General features: G+C 44.0%; 1 protein-coding gene across 3 annotated transcripts in view; it reads right to left on the bottom strand.

Moving 5' to 3' along the window:
* gig (TSC complex subunit tuberin) overlaps positions 1-26,513 on the bottom strand; it is a 162,390-nt gene that overhangs the window by 100,155 nt on the left and 35,722 nt on the right. For all 3 annotated transcript variants that reach the window (XR_012888402.1, XM_075882244.1, XM_075882245.1), the window contains 5 exons: positions 15,745-15,877; positions 15,586-15,634; positions 14,980-15,179; positions 14,084-14,360; positions 7,264-7,404 (listed from right to left, as the gene is read on the bottom strand). Coding sequence is in view for 2 of the 3 variants with exons in the window: in XM_075882244.1 (XP_075738359.1) it covers positions 7,264-7,404; positions 14,084-14,360; positions 14,980-15,179; positions 15,586-15,634; positions 15,745-15,877 (800 nt within the window). In the remaining variant the exon portion in view is untranslated. The remainder of the gene's footprint in view (positions 1-7,263; positions 7,405-14,083; positions 14,361-14,979; positions 15,180-15,585; positions 15,635-15,744; positions 15,878-26,513) is intronic.

Raw genomic sequence — 26,513 nt, 5'->3', positions numbered from 1 at the left:
AGCAATGTACAAATGGTACATTTTAGGTTCGAAGCGAATTTGATGCAAATAGTGATCTGATGAAATAATTTCGAATCGAATAATTTAATTTGTATATATCACATATAATTTAAAAAAGGTACATTTCTGTAATGATCCAACTAGCCTACACAATACTTTCCTTTAAAAGGCATGCACAAATGTAATTCGTTATAGTTTGAAGTGAAGTGGAAGCAGCTCTGAATATTAGCATGATGATGGGACCAAGGAGCAGGCCCAGGCTGGAACCCAGGCTCCAGTGAAGCAGCAACTCCCGCGAGGCTTTTTACATACAAGAAGAGACCACGTTTTATTTACATATGTACAAAAGCTTAAACACACAAGGTGACGAGATGCGTCTACAAGAGAAGAGCTCACAAAAGAATAGAGGGCCCGTGAATGCCAGAGAGAGCTCTCAGCACACACGCAACGCGATCTTATCTCCCGGTCCGTGGAAGCGCTTCTCATATAGAGTTTTTCTGGGAGGCAGACTGCGTTCTTGTACAATGCGGGACGCGTATGAGAGGTCAGCCGATGAGAGTCCCTTGCAGGCCAGATGCTTGCACTGAAGGTTATAACAGCTCGTCCTGCCGCCCAAAGAGGTGACGCAAAAGCTGCAGCAGTGCTGCTCCCTGAAGTGGTTCTTGTACATTACCATTAGCTTCCCACTGATTGTTCACCACAACACAGAGACACACACCACACAGCTGGTCTTACAGTTGGCACACCTTGCGTTAAACCAACCACCGCGCAACACACATTTGGTCCCAGCAGACAGCGTCCACAGCTGTAGAGGCCCCATCACTGCTGCTTGGCTGTTCACAGGTCGAAGGTGGCACACAATGTTAAAAAAGGCCACAGTCCGCAGCAGCTAGTTCGCCGTGGACCAGTAGGCATAGCTGGGCTTCCCTTCAGCCTGGCTTTAACGGGGGAGGGCACTCTCAAACAGGACACAGACAGTGAGAACACTTAGTTCTGCTGAGATTCACCAGGTACAAGTTACAGCAAAGCGCTTTTCGAAATTTACTGCGGAACGGAAATCTGCACTGCGATGGTGACCAGTGGAACTTGAACAAACACATGCGCACAAGTCACCAATCGCGACATGCAGAAGAACTCAAAAGGTTTTGTGTTCCTTTCCCCCGCTAGTTAGCTAAGTTAAACCTTGACTTAGGCCTCTCTGTGTTTCCATCATCTCTGCTTCAGCTCATCGACCTTTGCCATGAATTCTGCAAAGCTAAGACCGGTAGCTCATCGACCTTTGCCATGAATTCTGCAAAGCTAAGACCGGTAAAGTCGGACTTATTGGAGAAAAGGTAACAGTACTGCTTCAGCAGATTTGGAGATTAGCTGTCACGTGATTCTTGGGAAGGACATGTGATGTGACTAGCTGCTATGTGGTTTCGACGGGAAGATAACACGTGACTAGCAATCACGTAAAATTACGCGATTTTAGTCACATCACCAATTGTTACATGGTTTACGGCAGCAACGTGTCACGTGATTAGCTGTTGCATGTTTTGGTAGGAACCTGTCCTGTGACTAATTGTCACACGACATGTTATGTTTACGTGACCAGCTGTTACTTAATCTTGCGTGGTTTCAGTACCGTGAGTGAATGCTACATAATATTGGCCACATGACTAGCTCTTGCACAATTTCGGCAAGAACGTGTAACGTGACTAGCTCTTACATGGTTTTGTTGGGAACATGTCATGTGAATAGATATTCCATGATGTTACACGATTTTAGTCACTTGACTAGTTCCTGCGTGGTTTATGGCAGAATATTCCATCATTGCTATGTGACAGGCTGTTACGCTACGTTGCAGGACTTTAGTGGTGTCATAGTCTTTCAACACTTTTTCCAGTCACGAGATTTTGCCGTCCCGCAATGGAGGAGCTTGATATGGTGAGCCTGATATGGTGCACCACCATCATTTAGAGGCAATGCTTCTCCAGCCCACAGGGTTGATTTCGCAGAGACCGCACATGCAGCCAGAGCGACCTGGAAGTCTGCACGCCTGCTTATCTGTGATTGCTTTCTGAAAAAAGGTGAAGCTTGGGTATTGAACAGCTGAAGCTACATTTTCGCGTGATGATGCCGTTCAGGTGCTGCATACCGAGGTGTCACTTAAGGGCCCTACTGCAAAGGTGTCTTTTTTTTGCATGCCAAGTGTTCGCAGAAAGTTCAAGAACTCGAAGTGAGCCATAAAGTGGTAAGAAACAAACGACTTCATCATTACTTTGAAGTATGCGCATGTGTGTGCAAAGCACATCTATTCATCGTACATCATCCACGTGCCCAATTTCACAATAAACAGTGACACCATATCGTTGCCAAGAGACGAGTCACACCTCAGGCTTAACAGAATTTCTCGTGTGTTCGACAGCCTGCCAGCCTACTTGACGAATCCGAAGTTATGACTACAGACCGCACAGTTGGAAAGCCACTGAAACAACCTCGTGAGCCATCTTTTGCAAGGGGGGTTTTCAGCCATGATAAACAGGCTATTAGCTACTTATTATAACAACTATGACAATAACAACAAAGACAACATAAACAAGACGCAACATTTTTATGTCAATATTCTTTGAAGATGTTTTTTTTTTAACTCTACACCACCCCAATGATAAGTGAAGATGAAAATCGTAAGCATTTGCCCAGCTTTATTTCCTTCAAAGAAAGATTGTGGTTACAATTTTATTAAGTGTCCTGGATTACCGACGAAGTATGGCATCGAATGCAAACACGCGTCTCTGATGTGATGTGCGCACGCAATGTCGGCAGTGCTCCGACGTGAAGTGTAATAGTTGATGACGATGTCGGTTGTGCTGATGCGAAACAGCATGAATGTGACGAGTGGCGAAAGGAAAGAAAAGGACAAGCAGCACACGTGCAAAGAGAAAAACCCAGCGAGGACGACGACGATGAAGAGAGGCACGAGGGCCCTACGTCAACAACAGAAAAGCAAAATGGCCCGATCAGCAGTTGCCATGGAGGTCTGAAGGGCCAATCACTTATTGACACAGCAACCCAGAGAACTCCAATGGGAAGCCGACGAGTCTACCTGAGGAGTACCACAGCAGTGGGCAAAGGTGCTCGGTTCGTTCGGGTAGAAGGAGGGTAGAGACAGTTCGCCAGCGTCGTGGTTTGCCCCGAGTGCCTGGCAAAGGTCAATAGACGGAGTAGCCTGCTTCATTTGACCTCAAGCTTTGATGGTCCACGGAGCCAGCAAGAAGCTACGGCAGCCACCAGGTCCACTGTGGGGCATTAGCCCAAGTGCTTTTCTGTGACCCCTGGTCCGCGCGTTCGAGGAGAACACTGCCTTAATTTATCAGCCCTGTCTTTGGCACCTACCTGCTTCGTCAATGCATACACCTGAGCGTCCCCCTCCTCTTCGTAGAGTTCCTTCTACGACTCATGTCTCATGTAACCCGTGCTCATGTCTGCTCTCCGTAGGTGTCCCCAATGCCTCATTAGTAGTAGCACTTACCAGTGAGACTGTTTCGGTCAAGTTGGGACTAGACTTGTTCAAGTGACTCCTTAGACGTCTTTGCTAAGGTTGTAGGATGCTTTGTTATCATCAATGCGTGTTGTATGTTTCTTGTTCTTGTACTGTTTTGATGAAGTCAAGGAAACAGAAAACAGCCTCGCCATTTCTTAAAAGGATTGCTGTCCTCGATGCAGAGTGCTCCTTATTTGTCTCTTTATTTCAAGGAACCTCATCACGGCGTCAATCCTAGTCACCCTGCTCACACGAGATATAAATTGAGAAGCGCAATGTGATATAAGGGGCACATATTAATCCATGCGGTTCTCATTGGAGATGTTGACAACAAAAATAATGTTAGAAAACCACCGCACCATTCGATTGATATGCACGAAAACTACCAAAGTTCTCGAGGCTTGAAAACGACAGGAGTGGGGCTGGAAAAGGAGCGGGGCTGTCGGCAGCGACATACCAGAGAAGAAAAAATACAAGCAATGCCTACGGCAGCCACTACACTGGGTGGCCTTTCTTTTACTGTGGCACCCCTAGGGGCCGTTACTAGCTCTATATTAAAGTGAGGCAGCAGTTTCCTGACCAAAATAACTACTGAGGGACCATGGTAGTTTGATTAGTTGTTACTAGACTGTGCGAGTATTCAAAATTTCGAATGTTTCCTAAAAGTGTTAGCTATTCAATTCGACTTGCACCGAAACTATACTACTTGAACTATTCTAACTTTCCAAAGACAAATATAGTCAACACCCGATTAAAGGGGTGGTGTCAACAAATTTCGAGGCTATCCCAAGCCTGTTGTGGGTTTCCACTGTATTGAAGGACTCTCCACATGAAGGGTCGGACAAAACAAATGTGTAAAATATATTTTAATTTACTTTTAAAAGTGTAGCTGAATGCCCACTCTTACGATCTAGACCCATTGCTTGCACAGCAACACTGACGTTTCAGAATAGGAGAAGCAACGGCAGTTGTTGTGACGTCCCACCAGATCTGTATGACGAGTGTGATGACGTCCGTTTCAGAGCAACTGTGTGCGTCCGTCAAGGACACTGGGTGCTTTCGAAGAGACGACACTCGGTGCGTCCTTGTCCGTCAGAGGCGCCGCGCGCGTCCAACATTGGGGCTGCTCCGTGCTCCTTCAGCGTATCGGCGCCTATAAAAAGCCGGCGCATTTAGCGTCAGGCGGCTTCCTTGTCCACGTTCTGTTCATACGTTGTAAATATAAACGCTTTGTTTCCTTTTGGCTGCCTTTTGCCTTGCCACTGCCTGGATGCTACTGCAGCTGGCCACAGCGACTGTCAGCGTGTTTCTTTTGCTGGCACTTGTGTGGCACGTGCATGTGAGAGCAGACGAAACTCAGCTCGATGTGCGTCACAGCTTTGTGTGGTCACGTGGCCAAGCCACGTATGCATCTACGTCACTGCCCAACTTGGCGCCGCGAAACCGAAACCAAAAATGGTCTACATCAGTAGAGCAATATTAAACTATTTAGCTAAAATACACGAATCTTGGTGTGTGTACCATGCTTCCTGGAGCTGAAGGAAATGCTTACAGCGCAGAACACGCATTCTATAAATTTGGTGTCACCACCTCTTTAACAGTGGCCCTTTCAGATTTTTTATTATGCATCACCCCATCCCACTTTCACATTGCGGCAAAGCTGCCTTTCAGGCTTTGCTACAGTTGCAAATGTATTGACTCAAGAAAATGCTAGTCCCAACAAGGAGATGATGTGGCCAAAGTGGGGGACCAATTAATACTGTTTTTGACCAGAAATTTGGGCAGGAACAGAAAAAAATTGGGCACTGAAGATTTTTAGGATCCAAAATCTTAGATGCTCTTATATATTGACATCTACGAGGCAGATTTGGAATTCCAGACTCAAAAGCAGCACACCCTCATCTGCCACATCAATTGGGCTACCACAGAAGTCGAAAGATAGCATATTTGCCTTTCATGGGTAAAGTGTTGTTAGCATGCAGTGCTCTGATTGCACCAAATCATGCACTACATAAATACAATTCAGCCTCTGCATTGCCTCATTCGTAACAAGACAACCATGAAACACCACCCCGACAGCACTTCATCAACCTAGCCAAAAGAAACATTGTCATGTTGCTACATCATAAGGACAGCTTAGAAAGCCTCTCCAAGTTTGTTTGTTTACTGCAGTTTTGCTTCAAAGTATTCAAAAAATATTCTAGAAATATTTTAGAAATATTCAGCAAATACTGAATTTGCTTTGCACATAAAATTTACTATTCACACAGCTCCAGGTGTTAGATATTATTACATTGATTTTAGTGATAAGACTAGTTCTCACGTGACATTAGGTGACATTTAGCGCAAAGCGTTAAAGAGCTCGTTTCGCGAAAATTCGCCGCCGGCGTCATTGGTTGCGAGTGCAAAATCGACTTTGTGTGACCAAAAAAAAAATACAAACAAAATAAGTAATAACAAATTTTGGGTCTAATTAGGGATCGAACCCAGGTCGTTTGTGTGGTAAGTGGGTGTTCTACCACACAGCCATGATTCTGCTTGCAAATATAGAAAAATAACTTCCTCTGCTTGCAAATGCAGTGAAAGTAAATTTCATGCATTGCAAACATACACATCCTGTATTCATGCTTCGCAATGCAACATGAAATATTGCAGTAATAATGCCTGGTACAAGCGTCCATTGCCTACGGGCGTTGGAATATGTGATTATCATAATGACTCCGTGGTTGAAAGCTGGTACCACACTACAAAACGCAAACACGCCACTGCACCTATTCCCGTAAGGCCACATAGTGTGTGCATAACAAGTTCGGAAAGGTTTCGTACAATAAGTATTTGAAATACACACTAGGAACAGAACATCACTATCACATACAACTCTCAAAAGCGAAGCTTAAAGGTCCCGCAATTTTTTTAATCACATCCCTAAATGTTGTTTGATGTTACCCGATTTTATTCACAAGACTAGGCGTTGCGTGATGTTACATCATCTTTAGTCTAAACAGACTCAACAATCATAGTTATTGTATTCCATGCTCTGTAAATCGGCGCACGTTTTGTGGAAGCGTAGCAGAAGTTGAAGACATACGCGTATCAGTTCATGACAATAATTTCTGTACCCACTCCCAGTGCAATAAAAAGCTCAAGGAGCTCTGCTTTTAATATGATTAATCAATGCGAGGATAATATTTTGATTTAACCTTGGAAATGTGGCCTCGTAAAATGACTGGTCTTTTACTGAATAGATGTTTTCACAGCATAGCACTCCTAAGCTGCAGTTAGACTACCTTTACAGGGGAATTACATAGGGTTTAATATATGCTAATTTGTTCATTTCAAATACTTTGAAATTTCAAATTATTGAAATTCATGTCGAAGCAAATTAAAATACGTGATATTAATCCGAATATTCGAATGTTCGAATGTTCGCACATGCCTGGAGTGCAGGCAATTGAGATGTGATCTCGTGGAGGCGCAGATTGCAGTTTCGCAGCATACCAGCAACACACCACTGTGAAACCACTTCTCAAGGAAGCTTACACGGAATAAAGTCTGCCGATTCATTCGTTTCAAATACTTAGCGATTTCGGGCATTATAAATTCACGCTGAAGTAAATTTAAGTACTGTAATATTCGAAGCACTCATATATTTGCCCATGCCTAGTTCCTCAGCTTCAGTGAAGACCCATATCTTTGTGCAGGATAGGTTGCAAGGAGATCGTGAATGCGGTACACACGGGACGAAGTGGTGCTGCTTGGTCGACCAGCTCAAAGAGATGTGTGGCACTGCCCTCAAAGGTGCCCTGGTCATAAAACAGCTCCACACGTGTCAGCAACTCATGAGCCATTTGCTGAAGCTGCCGTCCTCCAGATTTGTCCTGCGCACAGAAGGGTTTTAAACTATTATGATGCAATAAATACAAACGCATAATTACTGATATAAGCAAGGACATTATCATTCCTGTAATCTATATTTAAACAATACTCACTGTTTTGTTTCAGGCTGACATGCAAGTCCACGTAATATTGCACAAGCTGTGCAATATCAACAAGGTTTTGCAAAGCCTTTGCCTCGTCATTACCAATAACCCTTTCGCGACTGTTGGCAAGTGTAGTCGTCATGAGATGTTCTAACAAAATGACTAATGACAACTATGCTAATCGTCATCAAGAAAAAAAGTAGTGCACAAAAGCAATGACAACGATATCTGCTATATTTGTATTTTTCAATGCGAGATGGTCCCACTTGTCTATGTTTTCTAAATAATGTTTATTGTTCCTCCTCCTCCTGTGCCTCGCCTTTGATTGCACTGCTGCGCCTTATATCGCACATTCGGTATCTTTGTATGCAATTAGAACAATAATGATACACTATTTTATTAAAGTAATGGTATCAATTTATTCACACAATAAAAATGCTCTACAAAGTGAGCAAAAAAATTTGTCGGTCATTTTGGCATTTTTTTTCTTTCGGTCAAGAAAAGGTTAAACATGCCTTGAACTTTGAAAACTGCACCCTGGAGATAAAAGACAAGCACTAACAAAAAATTGCACCTGCACAACAAGACCACATAAATGCTGGTTGTCAGCATAGTGTTTGGGGCCTTCAACTGTTATCTACTACCATGAGCAAAAGCTTCCCATCATTTCCACTGGGAAAGGCAAGGATGCAAGCGAAGTTGAGGGCCTTTTGCTGAATTATGGCTCCACTAAATGGCATGTTTTCTGTATGCATATCAAGACACCACAGGCACAGGGAGCTTTTACGTTGCTGTAGGCTGCTTCTCTTGCCTTTTACCTTTGATGGATTGAGCCACTAGAACTAATGGCAATCACGATGCTCTCAAACTTCAATATTGTTAAAGGTGAACTCAATAAAATTTCATATCTTTCAACAACAACCACCTTTTTCCTGGTCATCACTTCAGTAATAATTTAGCCTTTGCGTAAATGCACAAAAGCAAAACTTCTTTTTTGCAAGGTGCACCAGTGAATATAAACAGGAAAAAATTCAGCAGGCATAACATTCTTTAAACACACAAAAGCAAAGGCCTGGCTGTGCTCATGTAAGAGAAATGAACTTCAATTGCATTAAAGGGACACTAAATTCAAATAACAATTTATGTCAGAGTGAAAGCTCAATGTATGACAACATCTAAAACAACAATATTATCAACAACAGTGCCCTACTTACCGAGAAATTAAAGTAAATGCACAATAACACAAGCGCCATAGTAGGACATTTTCAAAATGATCCCGATGACATCAGATGGACTGCCTACAATTAATCACTAGTAATCGATCTAACTGCACTAAATAAAGAATGTTCCATGCATTAAGAGACAATAAAATGCTGCTTGTTCGTTTCTGTTTGATTATCGAAAAAAATAACCACCGAACGTTACTATGGGGAATGGCCCAAGTGGTTCGAAAATTCTATTTTGGCGTGGCTACACAGAACAGGTGGTGCCATCCAGCGGGGCACAGTTGAAACAAAAGCGTCTGCAATCTCGAGGCCAATAGCAGGAAACTGATCAATGACCGTTGCTGCTGCTGTGGCTCCTGCAGCTTTCGGTCTGCTGCTACTAGCGCAGTAAAGTGGGGCAACGTTGTGCACGGCAACAGTAATGTGAGATGTTTCGGTCGATCCACTTCTTGAGGCGGGTAATTTGAACTGCGCTAACCCGACGCGGAGCACTAAAACGTGATTTTATTTCAAAAAAGGCCCTTCCTTGGCACAAAAGTAACACTACGAGGTTTCTGGACTGCCATTTCAACAATTAACGTTGACTTAATAGTTGACTTTAGTGTCCCTTTAAATAGACTCTTTGAATGCCTTATGCAAGCACTTTTGTCTTCACATGATTTTGCAATATCTGCAGACTTCAGCAAAGGTACCCACTATGTGTCTGTAAGACAATACATGCACCTTCGTAGCTGCACACTTCATTGGTGCTAATTATGACTGCGAAGCGCTTTGTAATCTACTACACAAAACTGCTAGCATGACTCCTGGCCAACAAGACATCTGTGTAGGTATTTTTCCAAAACACTTGCAAGCGCTGGAGTGCCTCTGTCATACAGCAGTTGACTACTCCGAAAAAGACCTGGGTTTTATTACGGCTTTAACAGTTTTTCTATGGTCTTGCAATTTTCTGAACTTTGCGATGCAATCACTTAAGGCTTTTGCTTTCAGACAACATACGTCTTTATTTATCATCCATCATCAAAATGAAAGGTGGTCCCCAACGTTACAAAACTGTCAGAGGGACTTCCGTTGAGTGCCTTGTGGTGTAACAGCGCAAGAAAACAGACGTAAACACAAAAGAAGAGAAAAGCACAAACAGGCACTGACTATCAACTAAGGGCTTATTCCAAAAAAGCAAGCCTAAGGTGGTTCCCGTTTATAAGTCAGGTAACCCGCATCTTCCAGAAAACTATCGACCAATATCTCTCACAAGCATTTCCTGTAAGCTACTCGAACATATTATTTTCTCTCATTTAATGGACTTCCTTGAAACAAATTCCTTTTTTCATCCTTCCCAACACGGCTTCAGGAGAACATTTTCATGCGAAACCCAACTAGTATCTTTCACTAACGATCTCTTTGCCAATTCTGACGAAGGTTACGACACTCATTGCATTTTTCTTGATTTTCATAAGGCGCTCGATACCGTTTCTCATGAACTTCTCCTCGTTAAAATAAATCAATTGAACCTTGACCCTAATGTGCTTGGCTGGATTAAGTCCTTTCTCTCTAACAGGTCGCAATATGTCACTGCTAACAACTGTTCTTCCGATACCTCTGCCGTAACATCAGGGGTGCCGCAGGGCTCTGTGTTAGGTCCATTGTTATCTTTGATTTATATAAACGACCTTCCTAACTGTGTTAAGTTTTCAACCATTAAATTATTTGCTGATGATTGTGTGCTGTATTATAAAATCACTAACCCAACTGATTCTATCAGACTTCAGAATGACCTAGATAACGTGTCTCTTTGGTGTCGTGACTGGCGGATGAAACTTAATTCAACAAAATGTAAAAGCATGCGTGTATCTCAAAAAACTTCAGCTTCTAACACTTGCATGTATCTTCTTAATGATGCTCCCTTATCATCAGTGCCCTCGTATAAATATCTTGGGCTTAACATTACTAACAATCTATCCTGGCAGAAACACGTCGAATACGTCACTAATAATGCCAACCGCATGCTCGGATATTTGCGACGAAACTTTTCCTTCGTACCCATGTCAGTGAAACTAAACCTTTACAAAACGTTAGTACGCTCTAAACTGGAATACGCATGCGCCATCTGGGATCCCGGTCAAGTAACCCTAACTCTCACTCTAGAAGCCGTTCAAAGCCGTGCAGCCCGTTTCATTTTGTGCAATTATTCCCGTCATGCCAGCGTCACAGCCATGAAAAAAACTCTGAATCTAACCGACTTATCGTTTCGTCGAAAATGCTCTCGCCTTTCTCTTTTTCATAAAATTTGTCATTACAATCCATCTTTAAAAGAGAGCCTTCTCTCTTCCCCCTCTTACATTTCACCTCGTTTCGATCATTGCTTTAAAGTAGGTGTGCCATTTTGCCGAACAAACCACTACAGTGATTCCTTCATTCCCAGAACAAGCAAAGACTGGAACTGCCTTTCCGCTGCCACCGCATCCCTCATCGACCCTGCAAACTTCAAACTCTCCATTTTGCAGCAATTGTAACATTTTGCTTACTTTTTGTTGTATAACCCCCACTCCTTTCTGTAAAGCCTTCGGGCATGGAAAGTATTCAAATAAATAAAAAATAAATAAATAGGACAATAAAAATTCAAAACAGGGTAAAGGGGGAGAAGAGAATTGTGAGGGCCCAGATGAACATAAATAGAAAATCTAACAAACGTGTGCCATTATAGCATGATGGTTTGCAGAACTTCTGAAGTACTCCTGCAAGCATGAGATGACCACACTCATGACAAATGTGATACATGCAAAGCAGATAGCAAAGAAGTGTATTCTGCCCACAGATTGAAGCCTACCAGAAAGCCTCTACATTAAAGGGCATATGTGAAGTGCTGTTCGCCCCTACTTTTTATTATTATCTGCCTGTCAAGGAGGGTGTTGGTACACGCAAGCAATGCACGAGGACTTCCCTAAATTTGTAATGTGGTATAATATGACCTCGTTATACCATAAAAAAGTGGCAAAATTATGGCTTATTATATGAAAGTCGGACTGTACTTGGAAATTTCAGACATTTAAAAGTTGTGTCAAGGTGAATTCAAGCACTTTAATATTTATTAAAATATTTTTCATGCCTAAGCCTAAAAATAACCACTAGTACAAACAATGGCTCTACAATGACATAAATAAAAAGCGCCAATGTTAGAAGGGCAATGGGAACCATGGAAGGCAACAAGCTCATAGTTGTTGGGCTATATATCATTGGTGTACTTGATGACAACCAGACCACCTTGGAGACGCACACTTGCCTTTCTTGGCCGCACTTCAAAATACACATAATCAAACATTCTGAAAAAGATGTTTGTAGGAGGGCTTTTGGCGCTAAGCTATTAAAAATGACCTTGTCGTGATGGATACCATAACGAGGCCATAGAAGTGAGCCATCTCTCCCCTTTCCCAGCTTTAGAATTGAAATATATTTTTGCTGTCTGTTGTAAAAGTTAAGTAAAGGTAATATTTAAAAACTTTTTAAAAAGTGCCTATATGCCAAAACATAAATTTTTCTCTGTGATGCTCAATGCCTGAAAATGAAAAGGCCGAATTTGTAGTTAAGTATGGAAAGGAATGGCTACTACAGCATAAGAGCCCAATAGGGGCAATATGCTATACTATTAATGAATCATGCTTTTCTTTATCTTTCTCATATTACATATGATAAAATCTGTAAACAGGAATCGTGTGCTCAAGCCAACGTTCTGACAAGTGGACTTTTCGTCTAAGCTATAACTAACATTACATAGTCACATGTGTGTGTACAGTATATTGCTCTTCGTTAGGTTGCAAGTACTGCACAAGTGATCACCGCTTTGTTTTGGTGCTTTTAATAGAGGCTGTTTCATTCAATAATGCGTGCTTCCTTGTTAGGGATTGTTAAAAAACTTAAAGTGTCCCTTATGTACTCACATAAGACGAGTCGAAGGCAAAAGCCATCTGGCTTGACTATTTTAGATGGCAATTTATATAGACTTCACTGTTCACTAATCAGCTCACTACTTGTTTTATTGTCTTCTCATCATAAATATGCACAGTCGTGGTTTCCCTCGCTTTTGTATTGCTTTCACTCCCAGGGATTTCACATGATCTATTTTGCTTCAATGACAGTTCTCACACCAGCTTGTGTGTCCCAAGGCCACACTGGCATTCCATTGCCCCTGTTGATGCTGCTGGACATACAGCTACAATGAACTCTCCTTTAAATGAACTTCAAGGAACGCAAGGAAAGAGCTCATCGAAATGAAAGCTTGCTCAACTGAATATTCTCTAGGATATGGAACAGCATTTGGCACAGCAGATATTGTCATGGGGTCATGACATTGATGAAAGCAACAGTCAGCGTGTCGAAAAATAAATTCTTTATTTGGCCAAACTTGTGGCTACAAAACTGCAGGTTAGACACACTAACACTGATAGCAGCAAACAGAGCGTCGGCCGTCAATCAACTGACTAGTAACGACGCACATCGGCATTTACACATGTGCCGTCGAATATTCCAGCATTACCGCTAGCGGGCACCTATGTTTCAGAAGAATCTATAATGTTCGCATTGTGTGCGTATTCGCCTCGAAAGGTTCTCAGTGGTTCTTAGTCAATTGGCGTGGTTTACGTAAGGCAGCACAAATATGTAATGTAGCAAAAACTTTAGAAGGGAGCGAAGCACTGTTGAGTAGAAAGGTTGAAATGCAACTTATTTTGAAAATAACTCTACAATTTTCATTCGGACTGGTGCCCTTTAAGCTGATGCCCTTAAAGCCTTTTAAAGACTGATTCTCTCAAGGAATTGGCACAAGAGAAAAAACTGTCTGGAGAGTATGTCTCTGCGCACTAACTCAGGCACAGCTTGTTTCTACGACACGAAGTCTCACAACTTACTAATACATCCTGCACCTTCGACAACAGATAGAGGATTTTAACCTGCCTTATCTAATGCAACTTCATTGACACACTCTTCTTTTTGCGGTTTCAGACAAATCCTAGGAACAATTTCTAGATCTCATAGTTGTACGCAGATAACAAGCTCAGTGTCACACTACACATAGTCTTCAAACGAAGCACTGCCGTCAACATCCAGCTGCAGTGCTGCAGAGCACGAAACTTCGTTCATATGATGTTTGAAATGAGCCTGAGCTCTGGATCAAATTTGTACATCAGAAATATTCACTACTCCAAAATTCAAATAATTGAAAGACCTTTGCATCAAATGCGGGGAATATTTAAAACTTTGTTATTCTGACCTATTCGTAAAACTGACTTTCGTACAAGTGAGAGTTCACAGTACCAAATTGTCCAATTCGCTGAAACATCACGAGAGGGCAAGAATACCTGTGGGAAAGTTAGAAGAGTGGCCAGAAGGTTCAGAATGGCATCCCAGGCAACTGGCCCCAGTGGGGGTGCACCCTCGCCCAGCAGCCACTGCAGGCACACAGCTGCCTCATAGGCAACAGACGGATGAGCCCTGTCACTGTCCACGGCCCGGCTCAGCGAAGGGAGCACACCCGCAGCTGTATGATGCAGTGTGTTCACAGCATTTGGGCTCCACAGGGCAGCGCCCACAAAGAACACTGCCCCTTTGAGCAGACTGGTATCACACGCATTGGACCTGCACATGCACAGCAGGGTTACCAAAAAGAAGGGGTCACCATACTCAAATAACAGCCATTAGTAGCAGTTACTAACTGCAAGTGCACAAAAAGCTGAAGGCAACAGAGGTCATTTAACCCTTCATTTAGTCACCGGCAATGACATGCTAATGCTGACAGATGATATCACCCACCCACGCAGGCACATACATGTGTGTGCACATGCACGCACACGTGCACACACAGACACACACACACACACAAAGCCTATGAATGTGTCTTATCTAGTTTCCACTTTGTAGACTGTATCTTTTTAACAGGATGAAAGCCCAATATGCCACCCTTTTAACTCAGTTTAGAGATGGTGCTAGTGACTCTTGTTAGTGTAGGATTATCTACAGCTGACCACAAAGTTTTCCATATAGAGCAGTTAATCAGCTAGTTTGGATTCAAAGTAGCATTGACTGAACGTTGCCATAGACCATTAGTGCAAGAAGAGCGTCTTGACCATCAAGTGCCCTGCTCTCCTCGGCATTTTTTTCTGTCAGCTGTGCTACCTCACGAGACAGCTTGCAGATCCCATGCACCAACATTAACCACGGCAGGCAGCAGCAGCCGCAGCAAAGAAAAAGTGCACACCTGTCCTCAAGCAAGCGGCAGAGATAGCCAATGGTGCGGTGACCCAGGTGGGTGCCCAACAAGTTGCGCATCAGCCGCCAGCTAGGCTCTGAGAACGGTGCCACCACCACTGTGCGGCAAGCCGTAGGCACAAGGTGGCCAAGCAACTCCGCACTGACCATACCATAGCCCACCACGCTGTCCAGCAGCTCCAAACCCTTCTGCAAGACCATTAGTACTTTCCGTGAGAAGATCAATATGTTTGAAGTGGAATTATTCGAGTGTGTGAAACAAACATTAAACCTATGGACACATCATACCTTAAAAAATTACGAAGCTGAAGATATTAGCCTTTCCAGTACTAAAGTACTAGCCAAGTTTACAAAATATGCTGCATTTTAATAGTACAATTCTCACCCAACAAGTTGCAGTAATATTACAGGTATACACCAACATTAAATTAAATATTGCCATATAGACACATATTTGTAACAAATACAAAGTTTAGTGTGCTAATAATTATTATCAGGCCGACTATGCATTTAACTGGAAAGTGTTCCTTCTCATAGCATACAAACTTAATGGGTCGATCTCCTCCTTCATGCTGTTACACTGGCAGCAGCCTACCTTGACGTCTAGCTCAGAATTGGTGCGGCAGCACAGGATGCAGGTGTTCCTGCACAAGAAGTAGGCAGGCACCATTGTTCTACTACTTGTGTATGCACTACCTTCGCCACAAATGCAACAAATGATGCTACAGACAACATGGACACAAGAGGCACTCACTGCACAAATCCCATTATGGTGGTCCGGTCGAGGAAAGACGAGTTGAAACGTATCACGTTCACAAGCAGTGGCAGCAGCTCTTGTGCCCTACCAGCACTCAAAACCTCAGGCATCCATCGAACCAGAAATGTACCTGGAGACAAGCAATGTACTATAAACACAGTAAGCGCCACGTGGTGACACTGACGCTAGAATACCAATAACAGACCCAGGCCTTCAGGCCAGCTATATTTTCTTCCTATAGACAATAATCCAAAATGATGACATCGTGACCACAGCAATAATATCTGGGGTTTTATGCACTGACACCACAATAAGATTATGGGGCACGACGTAGTAGAGAACTCCGGAAATGCCAGACCACTTGGTGTGCTTTAATGTGCACTGATATTGCCTAGTACACGAGCTTCTAGCATTTCACCTGCATTAAAATGCAACCCCACAAATCAAATGTGACTTTTAGGTCAGCAGCTGAGCACTGTAACAACTGTACCACCAAGGCAGACGACATAGTAGCACCAGAGTTCTTCCATATTTTTACTGGTCATGAAGCTGCACCACAACCCTATGAGAGAGCTTTGCGCACCGCAAGTGGTCGTCGCGGAGCAGCGCTGCGTCCTTGTCGGGACATCGGGCAGACGGCGGTCGCGTACCGTGGTATGTCACCGTGCGTTTTCCATCATATGTTTGGTGCTAGGTGCGTTGTGTCTCAACATTAAAAAGGATGCCGCTTACATACTGCGTGCATAGATGTCAATACATTTACAAGAAAAATGACAAAAAGTGTCTATGTTTGGCTGCCTAGAAAGCGAACAAGAAAAGTGGGAGTGCACTATACTGCGACAAGAAAATGAAGGTTTCACATTTGATACCCGGCAAATGCATGTGTCGCCTGTTCGAAATCCTGCTTGGTCCTGTGGCTGATTGAATTCTGATGCTGTCTTTATTCTGCTAGCAATTACCTTTGTAAATAGCTTCTATGCGACGAGAGCAAGCTGATTGGCCTGTGATTTTTCAAGCCCTTGCAATCTCCTTTCTTATGTATTAGCATTTTTTTAACATTCTGGTACCCTCCCGGTCAAGAGACACTTCGTAAATAGGATGGCTAGTTTTTATAACACAATCTGTCCTCCGTATTTCAGCAGATCTGACGTTACCCAATCCTCACCAGCAGCTCTGCCTCTTTGCATTCCCTCCAAGGCTTTTCTGACTTCTGTCATTACTGGTGGAATGTCATCTGGGTTACTGCTAGTTCTTATATTCAGGTCGTGGTTGTCCTGGCTAATGTACAGATCTCTGTGAAACTGCTCTGCTACTTTAACTATTCTATCCATATTGGTAGTTACTTAACCTTCTTTCTCCCTTGGTGCATACATCTGATTTTTGCATATCGCAATTTTCCTTTTCACCACTTTGACGCTTCCTCCATTCTTGGAGAGTGTTCAATTCTCTCCTTGCTATGCCTTCGTACATAGGATACCTTACACTTATTAATCAACTTCAAAAGCTCTGCCAGTTCTATTTTGTCTGTTGTATTTAAGGCTTTCATGCCTTGACGTTTCTTAATGAGGTTCTTCGTCTTCAGGAACAGCTTGCCATATCTGCAACTTGCCAAACCTCCAACTACCATACCTCCAACTTCCACTGCACACTCCGTATTGATACTCATCAGGTCATCATTCATTGCGTCGCTAAGGCTGGTTTCCTCGGTGAGAGCCGAGTATCTGTTCTGAAGCGAGACTCTGAATTCTTGCACTTTCCCTTTTTTTGGCTTCTACGTATCAGTTTCTGTCGTTCCTTCTTCAAGTCTAGGCGAATTGGAAACCTTGTCGTTCTATGGTCACTGCATTGTACCTTACCAAGCACTTCCACATCTTGCACGATGCCAATAGACAAGGACAGCAGAAAGGTAGGTCTTAAAATTATTCTGCAGAAAACGAAAGCAATTTACAACAACCATGGAAGAGAACAGAGCTTCGAGATAGGTAATAGTGCATTTGAAGTTGTAAAAGACTACGTCTACTTAGGACAAGTAATAACCACAGAGCCGAACCACGAGATTAAAGTAACTAAAAGAATAAGAATGGGGTGGAGCACATTCGGCAAGCACTCTCAAATCATGACTGGTAGATTTCCACTATCCTTCAAGAGGAAGGTATATAATAGCTGCATCTTGGCAGTACTTACCTACGGAGCAGAAACCTGGAGGCTTACTAGAGGGTTCAGCTTAAATTGAGGATGATGCAGCGAGCGATGGAAAGAAAAATGATAGGTGTAACCTTAAGAGACAAGAAGAGAGCAGAGTGGATTAGGGAACAAACCGGGATTAAGGATATCATAGCTGAAATCAAGAAGAAGAAATGGACATGGGCCGGGCATGAAGTGCATAGACAGGATAACCACTGGTTATTAAGGGTAACTGACTGGATTCCCAGAGAAGGCAAGCGAGTTAGGGAGAGACAAAGTTAGTGAGCAGATGAGATCAAGAAGTTTGCGGGTGTAAAGTGGCAGCCGCAAGCACAAAACTGAGTTGACTGGCGGAACATGGAAGAAGCTTTTTTTCCTGGAGTGGACGTAGTCAGGCTGATGATTAAGAGCATGTGTGCAAAAAGCACGTTGATGAGAGTGGAATCTTTCGTGTGAACCAATAGCTCATTGGAAGAGCTGTGAAGACGCCGCAGGGTATTCCGAAACTTTTGCCGGACGCTGTGCTGAGAAATATTTATGGCCTCCTGGCATATTTATCTAGTGCAAAAAGCTCCAGAGCTCACCCGCCTACTAAGCGTCACTGGGAACCATCAGCTGGAGACTGTTGAGGCTGCATCAACACTGGGCATAAGCCCCTTTGACAAATCTGACCTGGATAACGATGCTGTTAATGAAGGTGAGCATACTGGCCGCCTCTTCCTCGTTGTGTGCCAATAATACAGAAGCTCGAGTAGTGAAATGCTCGCCATTTTCTTTTACACAGGCACAGAGATCACCAAAAGTGCAGAGGTAACATGCCAAACAAACGAACTACATGCAGCTCCTCACAACTTGAAAAATTCAAAGCACACATTCATGGCTTGGAACAGAGACTTCAGTGCTACAAATTGAAGCTTGATAGGGTGACAGTGTAAGAAAGGATGCACCAAAAAAACTTCACTAAACTTGTGAAAGCTGTAAATGCGTGAGAAGTTAATTTTTGATATCAAGGAGTAATGAGCATGAGCAGGTAATTTTTTTTAGTCACATGTTGACGCCACTGGTCTGGGACGCAGTCGGCCAGTTTTCACATTTGAGGAGGCATGCAAGGCTTTCGCCTTAGCAGTAAAAACAATGAATGACAGGACAAAGAAAAGGCAGCGGGAGTAAGCTATACAACGGAGTAAAGGACTAGGAAACCACACCACTGCTTGACGAACCAAACTTTAAACGTGCTACAACACCAGAGTCATAAATAAAAGCAAAAGAAAACATGGAAACCAGGCAAAATCAGTATAAAGTATTGCTTGATCCTCATCACTTGCTAAATTCAAAGCAGTGATTCATTCAAACTGACTCTTGGTTTAATAAATACGAGGCTATTTTAAAATGTATATTTTTCAATAGAAACACTGAGTGTATATATAGCCTGAAAGATTTAATATGTGCTGTCAAGAGTTGCAACCACTGCACTTCTACGACACCTAAAGATCCACCAGAGTCATTAAAAAACGCTAGATTGTCTACAAATTTTCACTAGATGTTTCAGAAAAAAAAAGCATGGTTATATAGTGGTAGCACGTAGTATTACAGTGGAAGCAGCACACTTTGGTTGCCGTCGAATTTCTAGATTCAAGGCCTCATTCATTTCTAGATTCAAGGCCTCAAATTTGGCTGTATTAGAGCTTGCACAAATTTCTTCTAATGCAAAATCATTCTGAAGACGTAATCAACCTTCACGGGGTCCTTTATTCCCGTTTCACAATTCCAACCCATGCCGTAAAATCGCCGCACCGGGGCCGCTCTGATGCCCTCACGTAGGGTGCCTCATCAAAACACTCCCGCCCCCCCACTGTGGGCAAGGGACCTCCTGGCGGTTGCTCCTGTCCCTTTATCAAACTTTCATCGAAGCTTCATGACCAGTAAAAGTATTGAAGGACTCCGGTAGTACTATTAAAGTGCAAGCCTTAATGCCACATGAGATGCAGTATGTGACAGACCTGTGACGGTGACAACCCACATAGTAATACCAAAAATCAAACATGGTAGAAAAACATGATCAGTGTGGCGTAAGCGACACATTAACTTCCTTAAATTTCTCCTTGTTACATGCACGAAGTGAAAAATATGTTCGACCTATTCGAAACACCCAACACAGTCAAAATAAAAGCTGGACGAACGTCCTTTATGGAGTCTGTTGTCAATGCTCTTGGGGCAACTACTGCAAGTGCCCCATTCCTAGATACTCACTTTGCCATAAATCGTCGTAATTTTGTGACTTAGTGAAGTGCGCACAATGCCAATATTTATCAATCTGCAGAATGGCGAAGTACCTGCTTCATATCTGCAAGGCATTATGTGAGCTTTGTGGATGCTATGGCTGATGATAAATTATGGCTGAGCCCTTTGTAAAAGTTAGGAAGCTTTAAACTACCCACGAATTATGCTAATTACATTGTTTTATGCCTGGTGTTATCCTACTCTTCTACCATTCTGTACGTATTACATCTGTTAATGCGATTCTTTGCTCAACATGATACAGGTGTTGTTGCAAAGTAGTTGCAGGTACTAGCGTGGCTTTGTGATAGGATGCTCAACAGCCATGCAGAGTGCCTGAATTCAAATTTTTCTCAAACCACTTTTTTTTTCCTCATTGTGTGCAATAGTTGTCATTGAACACTGGCGGTGGCAGAAAGCTTCACCACAAAAATCAATTGTTATTGTGGCCTGCTTTAAAAAAAATAGTGGCATGAGACTCTCACCATCAGGTGAACCACATGGAACAAGTAGCACCTTAGCTTTGTTCACCTTGTTTTAACAGCATGTGCGTGATTAAAAAATATTTTCGAAAAATGGCTCTAATGATACCCTCAGCTCATCTTTGTGAAAGCTTAAACACCTAAGTAATAATAACGATACAGAAAACTATCGCCTGTTTACGGCTTTCTCCTTTCTTTCTCCTTCAGAGATTGCATAAGGGACCCCAACAAATTTCTCAGCATGTGAGTGAAATGTTAATCAAGTGACCATAAAACCAAGAAGATAATGTTTAATCTTTGCATGCTTTCCACACTAAAACTCAATGGCATGCAGAAATGAACATCCAGGCTTCTTATTAGCTGCATAACTACTGGCTGGCAGTCATTTTGTCCCATTACAACAGTCACAACTCAATAAGCACTGTATTTTCTCGCATATAACCAGCCCCTGCATATAACCCTCACCTCTAACTAACTCCGCTAAAAGAAAAAAAAGGAAAAAAACGGCAATCTCGCATATAACCAGCACGCACCTCCCCCCCTTTAAGCTTTTTTTGAGTGTGAGTTAAATAGGAGAAAAAAACCTTTGTGTTTATTCATTACCATTAAAATGTGACATTTGTTTATTTGCTTTTTCACTTACCTTTACATCAAAAATGTTTCTATGTTTATTAGATTTAATGTTTATTTGCAATGCTATACCCAGGAATTCTTTTCAGGTGCCTCAACCCCTCCCTAGTTATGGCCCTGTTTATTCCACATGTGACTGCTGCAACACTTTGTGGTATGTTTATTGACTTATGCCACTAAGCTTATTTTCTCTGCTTGATCATTAATTGGTAACAATAACTGGTAGCACCCGCTACTTTCCACCAAAGTTTTCCTAACAAGACAGATTTCCATCGAACCCTATTTTTCATTTTTCATTTCGTGTAGGAAATACACGCTTGCACTCGATCAATAATAAAATAAATGAGAATGTATGTGATGCCAACATGAGCCAGAGCTATCAGTCAACCTGATCGAAGTTTCAGTCCTTAATCTGACATAGTCCAAACTGCAGTCAGTGCAAGTATAATCAATTTTTAGTGCTGTCTAACTTGTACAAGTTGATTACAACTAGCAGACAAGCAAACCAAAGAAAGTATAAGAGATATATAGGACTACAGTTAAACATGGATATAACGAAATTGATAATTCCCTGAAACATTCTATATAAGGACGATTTCATTATATGTGGGCTCTGTAAGAAAATTCAGAAAATAAATGTACAAATTAAACAAAAGGGAGACTAAACTCAGAGCTAACCCGAAACACTTATTTAGCAGTAAGAAACTTCGTTATTATTACAATAGCAATTATATGGACACTCTCGGTGGGTTTTTGCCGTCGCCGCCATGTTCCCTAACAAGTCCAAATTGATAACATGCCGCAGCGCAACGTAACTTTCATGAGCGAGTAAAAGCGTGCGAGCCCTGCCAAAGCAGAGATCAAATGAGTCTGCCCATCTCTATCACCTGGAAGGTGCACAAGATAAAATCTTCGCGTGTTAGAACTGCCGTCGAATGCTCAAACAGAAAAGAAACCACCCGTTTCGAACAAGTATGAAAAAACGCGAGGAGGGGGGTTTGCTCGAGCAGCAGCAATGACGTTTTATTTTAAGGGCGGTCGCCATCGCTAGTGCACGTGCTATATCGGCAAGTATACCAGTGCGCTTTCAACGTGAAGAGACTGTGCGAAAAGACCACTTCTCTCTGGAGTGGCCGTATTCGCTCACACCAGCGTTTTTGCAGCAGTTCCCCGATATCGGATCCAATAGAGTTGGCGTAGTTTAACATGATAATCATTTACTATCGCATTCATTGCATTGCATTCAACGTGTCATCATTTTGTTGCCATAGCTAATTGGCTAATCACGAAGGCCTGCAAAACTCTACGCGAGGCCGCGAAACCCTGCGAACTCGCAGCGCAAGACGGAAGCGCAGGACGAGTCGACCTCCAATGATCCGTCTTCGCCGTTGTCTCGGAGAGTTACCATCAGCGCCTAATCTGACATCCCTTCAGTGACGCCACATTCGTCCGTGTCAAATAAATACAGAAGAAAAAAAAAGCAAACCTGAACGTCGTCAGGTGCCACCATGCGTGCACAGTGAAACCACGCACGCGCCCATGGCGTCGAGAACAAAGAGCGAACGACATGGATACAGCGGAAAACTATTCGGTATAGCGCCCTCCATATGCAGCGCGGCCCCACATGTTTTGTACTGCCAACACAAAAGCAGTTTTCTTTTTTTGTTTTTGGTTTGGAGGGGGTGGGGGGGCACAGCAGCACATGCGCTCACGGCGGCAAGAACGACAGCAACACCGACTCATAGGGCACAGGCCCACCTGCCTGCCTTGCGCTCATTCGCACGCAATAGGAAGCCAAAGCAACGCATGGTGGCTCTGCGACTCTGGACAGGCAGCATAATCTTCGGTAGAAAACGAGAAACCGGAAATGTATATCACGCGTTTTCCTTTTCCGCCAATGTGCTGCCACTTGCTTACGTACTCGTACAGAGATCGCACAATGCGTTTGAGTTACCTCACAATGTACCACTTGCAGTGGGGCTTCATAATCTCCGAGCTGGACAAGCACTCCAGAGAAGCGAATCTAACAAAAGGAGTAAAGCTCGTAAGTCAAGTTTATAGACAACGAAAGATGAGGACACCCGAGTCAGTGCAACATGAATTTCTCCAACGAAAGATGAGGACACCCGAGTCAGTACAACATGAATTTCTCCGGTCCGTCAAAATACTGTTGCGTACATGCACGAAGAAAAAGATGCGTATACGGTGAACGCACTGGTCGCCCAGTGCGAGAGAGGAAGAAGAGGATCAGGAGGATCAGCATCAGTCGGCCGCTTCTGAGCTGCCCCTCACGACCTAATAAACGGCCCCTTTCAACGTCTACCAGTCTCTTTCAAACGTAACAGAGTGGTGGAGGAGCTGGGTAAGCGCTTCAACTACGGAACGATCGCTGCCACAGCTTCGACGAAGCCGTCGACTTGCCGGTCTCCCTCCATCTGCCGTGAGTGACTTCGACATGCCCGAAGAAGCAGGCGTTTCCAGGACGGTGCCATCTGGCCCGCTTCCGTACTACCGAGTTCCACCGCCCTTCGGAGGAAAAGCCGAAGAAGATGTCGACGCCTGGCTCACCAAGTACAAACGTGTGGGCAAGTCCAACGGTTGGGATGCAGCCGCTATGCTAGCCAACGTAGTGTTCTCCCTTACCGACACCGCACTGGTATGGTATGAGAATCACGAGGACGCACTCACGACGTGGGATCTTTTTGTTGAAGAGCTCAGGGCGTGTTTCGGCGACTCGGTTGCTAAAAAGAAGCGGGCTGAGCAAACACTGTCGCAACGGGCACAGCTACCAGGTGAGACATGCACCACTTACATAGAAGAAGTGTTAAGGCTGTGCAAGGTGGTCTGTGCTACCATGTCGGAAGAGGACAAAGTTGGGCATCTGCTCAAAGGGATAGCTGAGGACGTGTATAATTTTCTAATTGGAAAAGAAAGCCTCTGTTGGAAATTGTTTGAACCTCCCGGGCGAATAGCGCGCGCACCAAGAGACGGAGAACGACGAGGAAGAGGAAGAGTAGAGCCGTAATAGAACACGCTCTTTTACCATGGATGCTGGCGTTTGCGTCTCCTTCATTTGGTGCCTTTAAACTCCGAAGCGTGGTTTTCCCACATTGATTTTGGTGCCGACGACCCGGGAATCAAGCCTACAACGACCCGAGCCTTTCATTCCTGGTGTGGGTGAGCTGCGCTGCGAGCTAGACCGACATGGAGCGAGCGAAGAGCAAGCGGGCCTCGCGGCGATCGATGAACACGAGAATCATCAACGAGGTCAACCAGGTGCTCCAGTCCAATGAGTTCGAGCTTTCTGGACTTCGAATGCTGCACGGCCGCCTACGCGCCAGCAACGTGGAACTTAAAGCCTTGAACAACGAGGTTGAAACCCTGATCACTGACGACCTGGCGGCAGACGACTATGAGGTGGTCATGCAATACGATGACGCCGCTAACAGTACTCTGGCGTTGCTCGAGCACCACATTGAAGTTCTGAAGACTTCTGCTACGCCGGCGTCGTCTACAACTCCAGCCATGGGCGCAAGGACCTGTGAGGGTGCACCGAGCGAGCATGAACGACTTCCACAACGTGAGTTCGGCGCACGACTTCCCAAGCTGGAGCTTCTTCGTTTCGATGGAAACGTGATCAAGTGGCAACCCTTTTGGGATATGTTCCTGCACTCCGTGCACGAGAACCCAAGGCTGTCCAACACAGACCGGTTTCACTACTTGGCCTCACTTCTAGATGGACCTGCAGCTCAGGCCGTCGCCGGTATTCAGGTGACAGATTCTTGTTACGATGACGCGCTGGAAATTTTGAAACGTCGGTTTGGAAACAAGAAAGTCATTGAGCAGAAGTACTTAGGAAATTTGCGCACGCTCAAACCAGTGAAATTAGCGAGTGATGTCACTGCTCTGCGCAAGCTTTTCGACACAGTTCAACTAAACAGGAGGGGACTGCGTAGTCTTGGAATCACGGAGTCATCCTACGCGGCTATGCTGAATGAAGTTCTGCTCAAAGTCATACCAGCTGACATTGTCGTAGAATACTTCAAAAAAGAAAGTATGGAGAACACGACGGAAACGAGCCAGGCTTCATCTGATCAGGAACTTGAGCAGCTGATGAAATTTCTCCGCATCGAAGTTGAATGTCGAGAAAAGAGTTCTTTAGTGAACAATTTGCCAACGACATCGAACAACAGCGTACCTGTATTAAATAGATCATTCAAGAAGCAGTCCGCGACTCCTACAGCATCCGTTCTTCAAAACAAGACACTATCTTCCCCCTCGTCCTGTTTTTTCTGCGCTGCTACCGATCACAAGACAGAGGACTGCACGAGTGACATGACTCTGGCCGAGAAGCGCAACAAACTTGTAACAGACGGTCGATGCTTCCGGTGCACGTCAAAAGGACATCTGGTCCGCAATTGCCGGCGGAGAGTGCACTGCCAAGCATGCAAGCGCAGACACGCCTCCTCGATGTGCAATGCTAGTAGTTCTGAAACACCATCAGTGACCAATGCTCAGAAGAAACCGAATGCTACGGTGCAAGTTTCCACTCAGAGAGCTTCAGTTCCCAGACTCATCAATGATGTTCTTCTCCAGACTTTTCGAGCTTGGGTAACGACTTCATCTCATTGTTGCTATATACGCGGTGTTCTCGACAACGGAAGCCAGCGAACGTTCGTCACTGAGAGCGTCGCTTCCAAGCTAAGTCTACCTGCTGTTGCCGAGACCGAACTCGCCATCAGTGCGTTTGGTAGAGCGAGCGACCCAACCCGACGATTCAAAATGGTCAAGATCACGCTCCGCAGTCAGCACGACGACCTAACCATTGACATTGAGGCCATAGTGGTGCCCTTTATTTGCGAGGAGATGATTGAAGCACCAAGGCAGAGTCGTCTTCTTCAAGCCATCACAGCGGAGGGGAAACATCTGGCTGACGCAGTCGTTTACCCGAGTGTAGATTGTGAGCCAGGTGTGAGTGTCCTCATTGGATCGGACCAGCTTTGGAAGTTGATGCCCAACACGAGTGAAGTGAGGTGGGATGAAGAAAACCCTGCCTTACTCGCCATTAACACAAAGATGGGCTGGACTCTCCAAGGCCCCTTATCTGGTGGTGGAAGCACGAGTAACAAAGCAAGCACCCAAGTATGTGTTCTTCGAACAGGTTCCCACGAAGACGACCAGATCGCCTTCCCA

Source organism: Rhipicephalus microplus, chromosome 2, assembly GCF_043290135.1.
Source record: "Rhipicephalus microplus isolate Deutch F79 chromosome 2, USDA_Rmic, whole genome shotgun sequence".
Lineage (NCBI taxonomy): Eukaryota > Metazoa > Arthropoda > Arachnida > Ixodida > Ixodidae > Rhipicephalus > Rhipicephalus microplus.
This window is presented reverse-complemented; position numbering and strand designations above follow the sequence as displayed.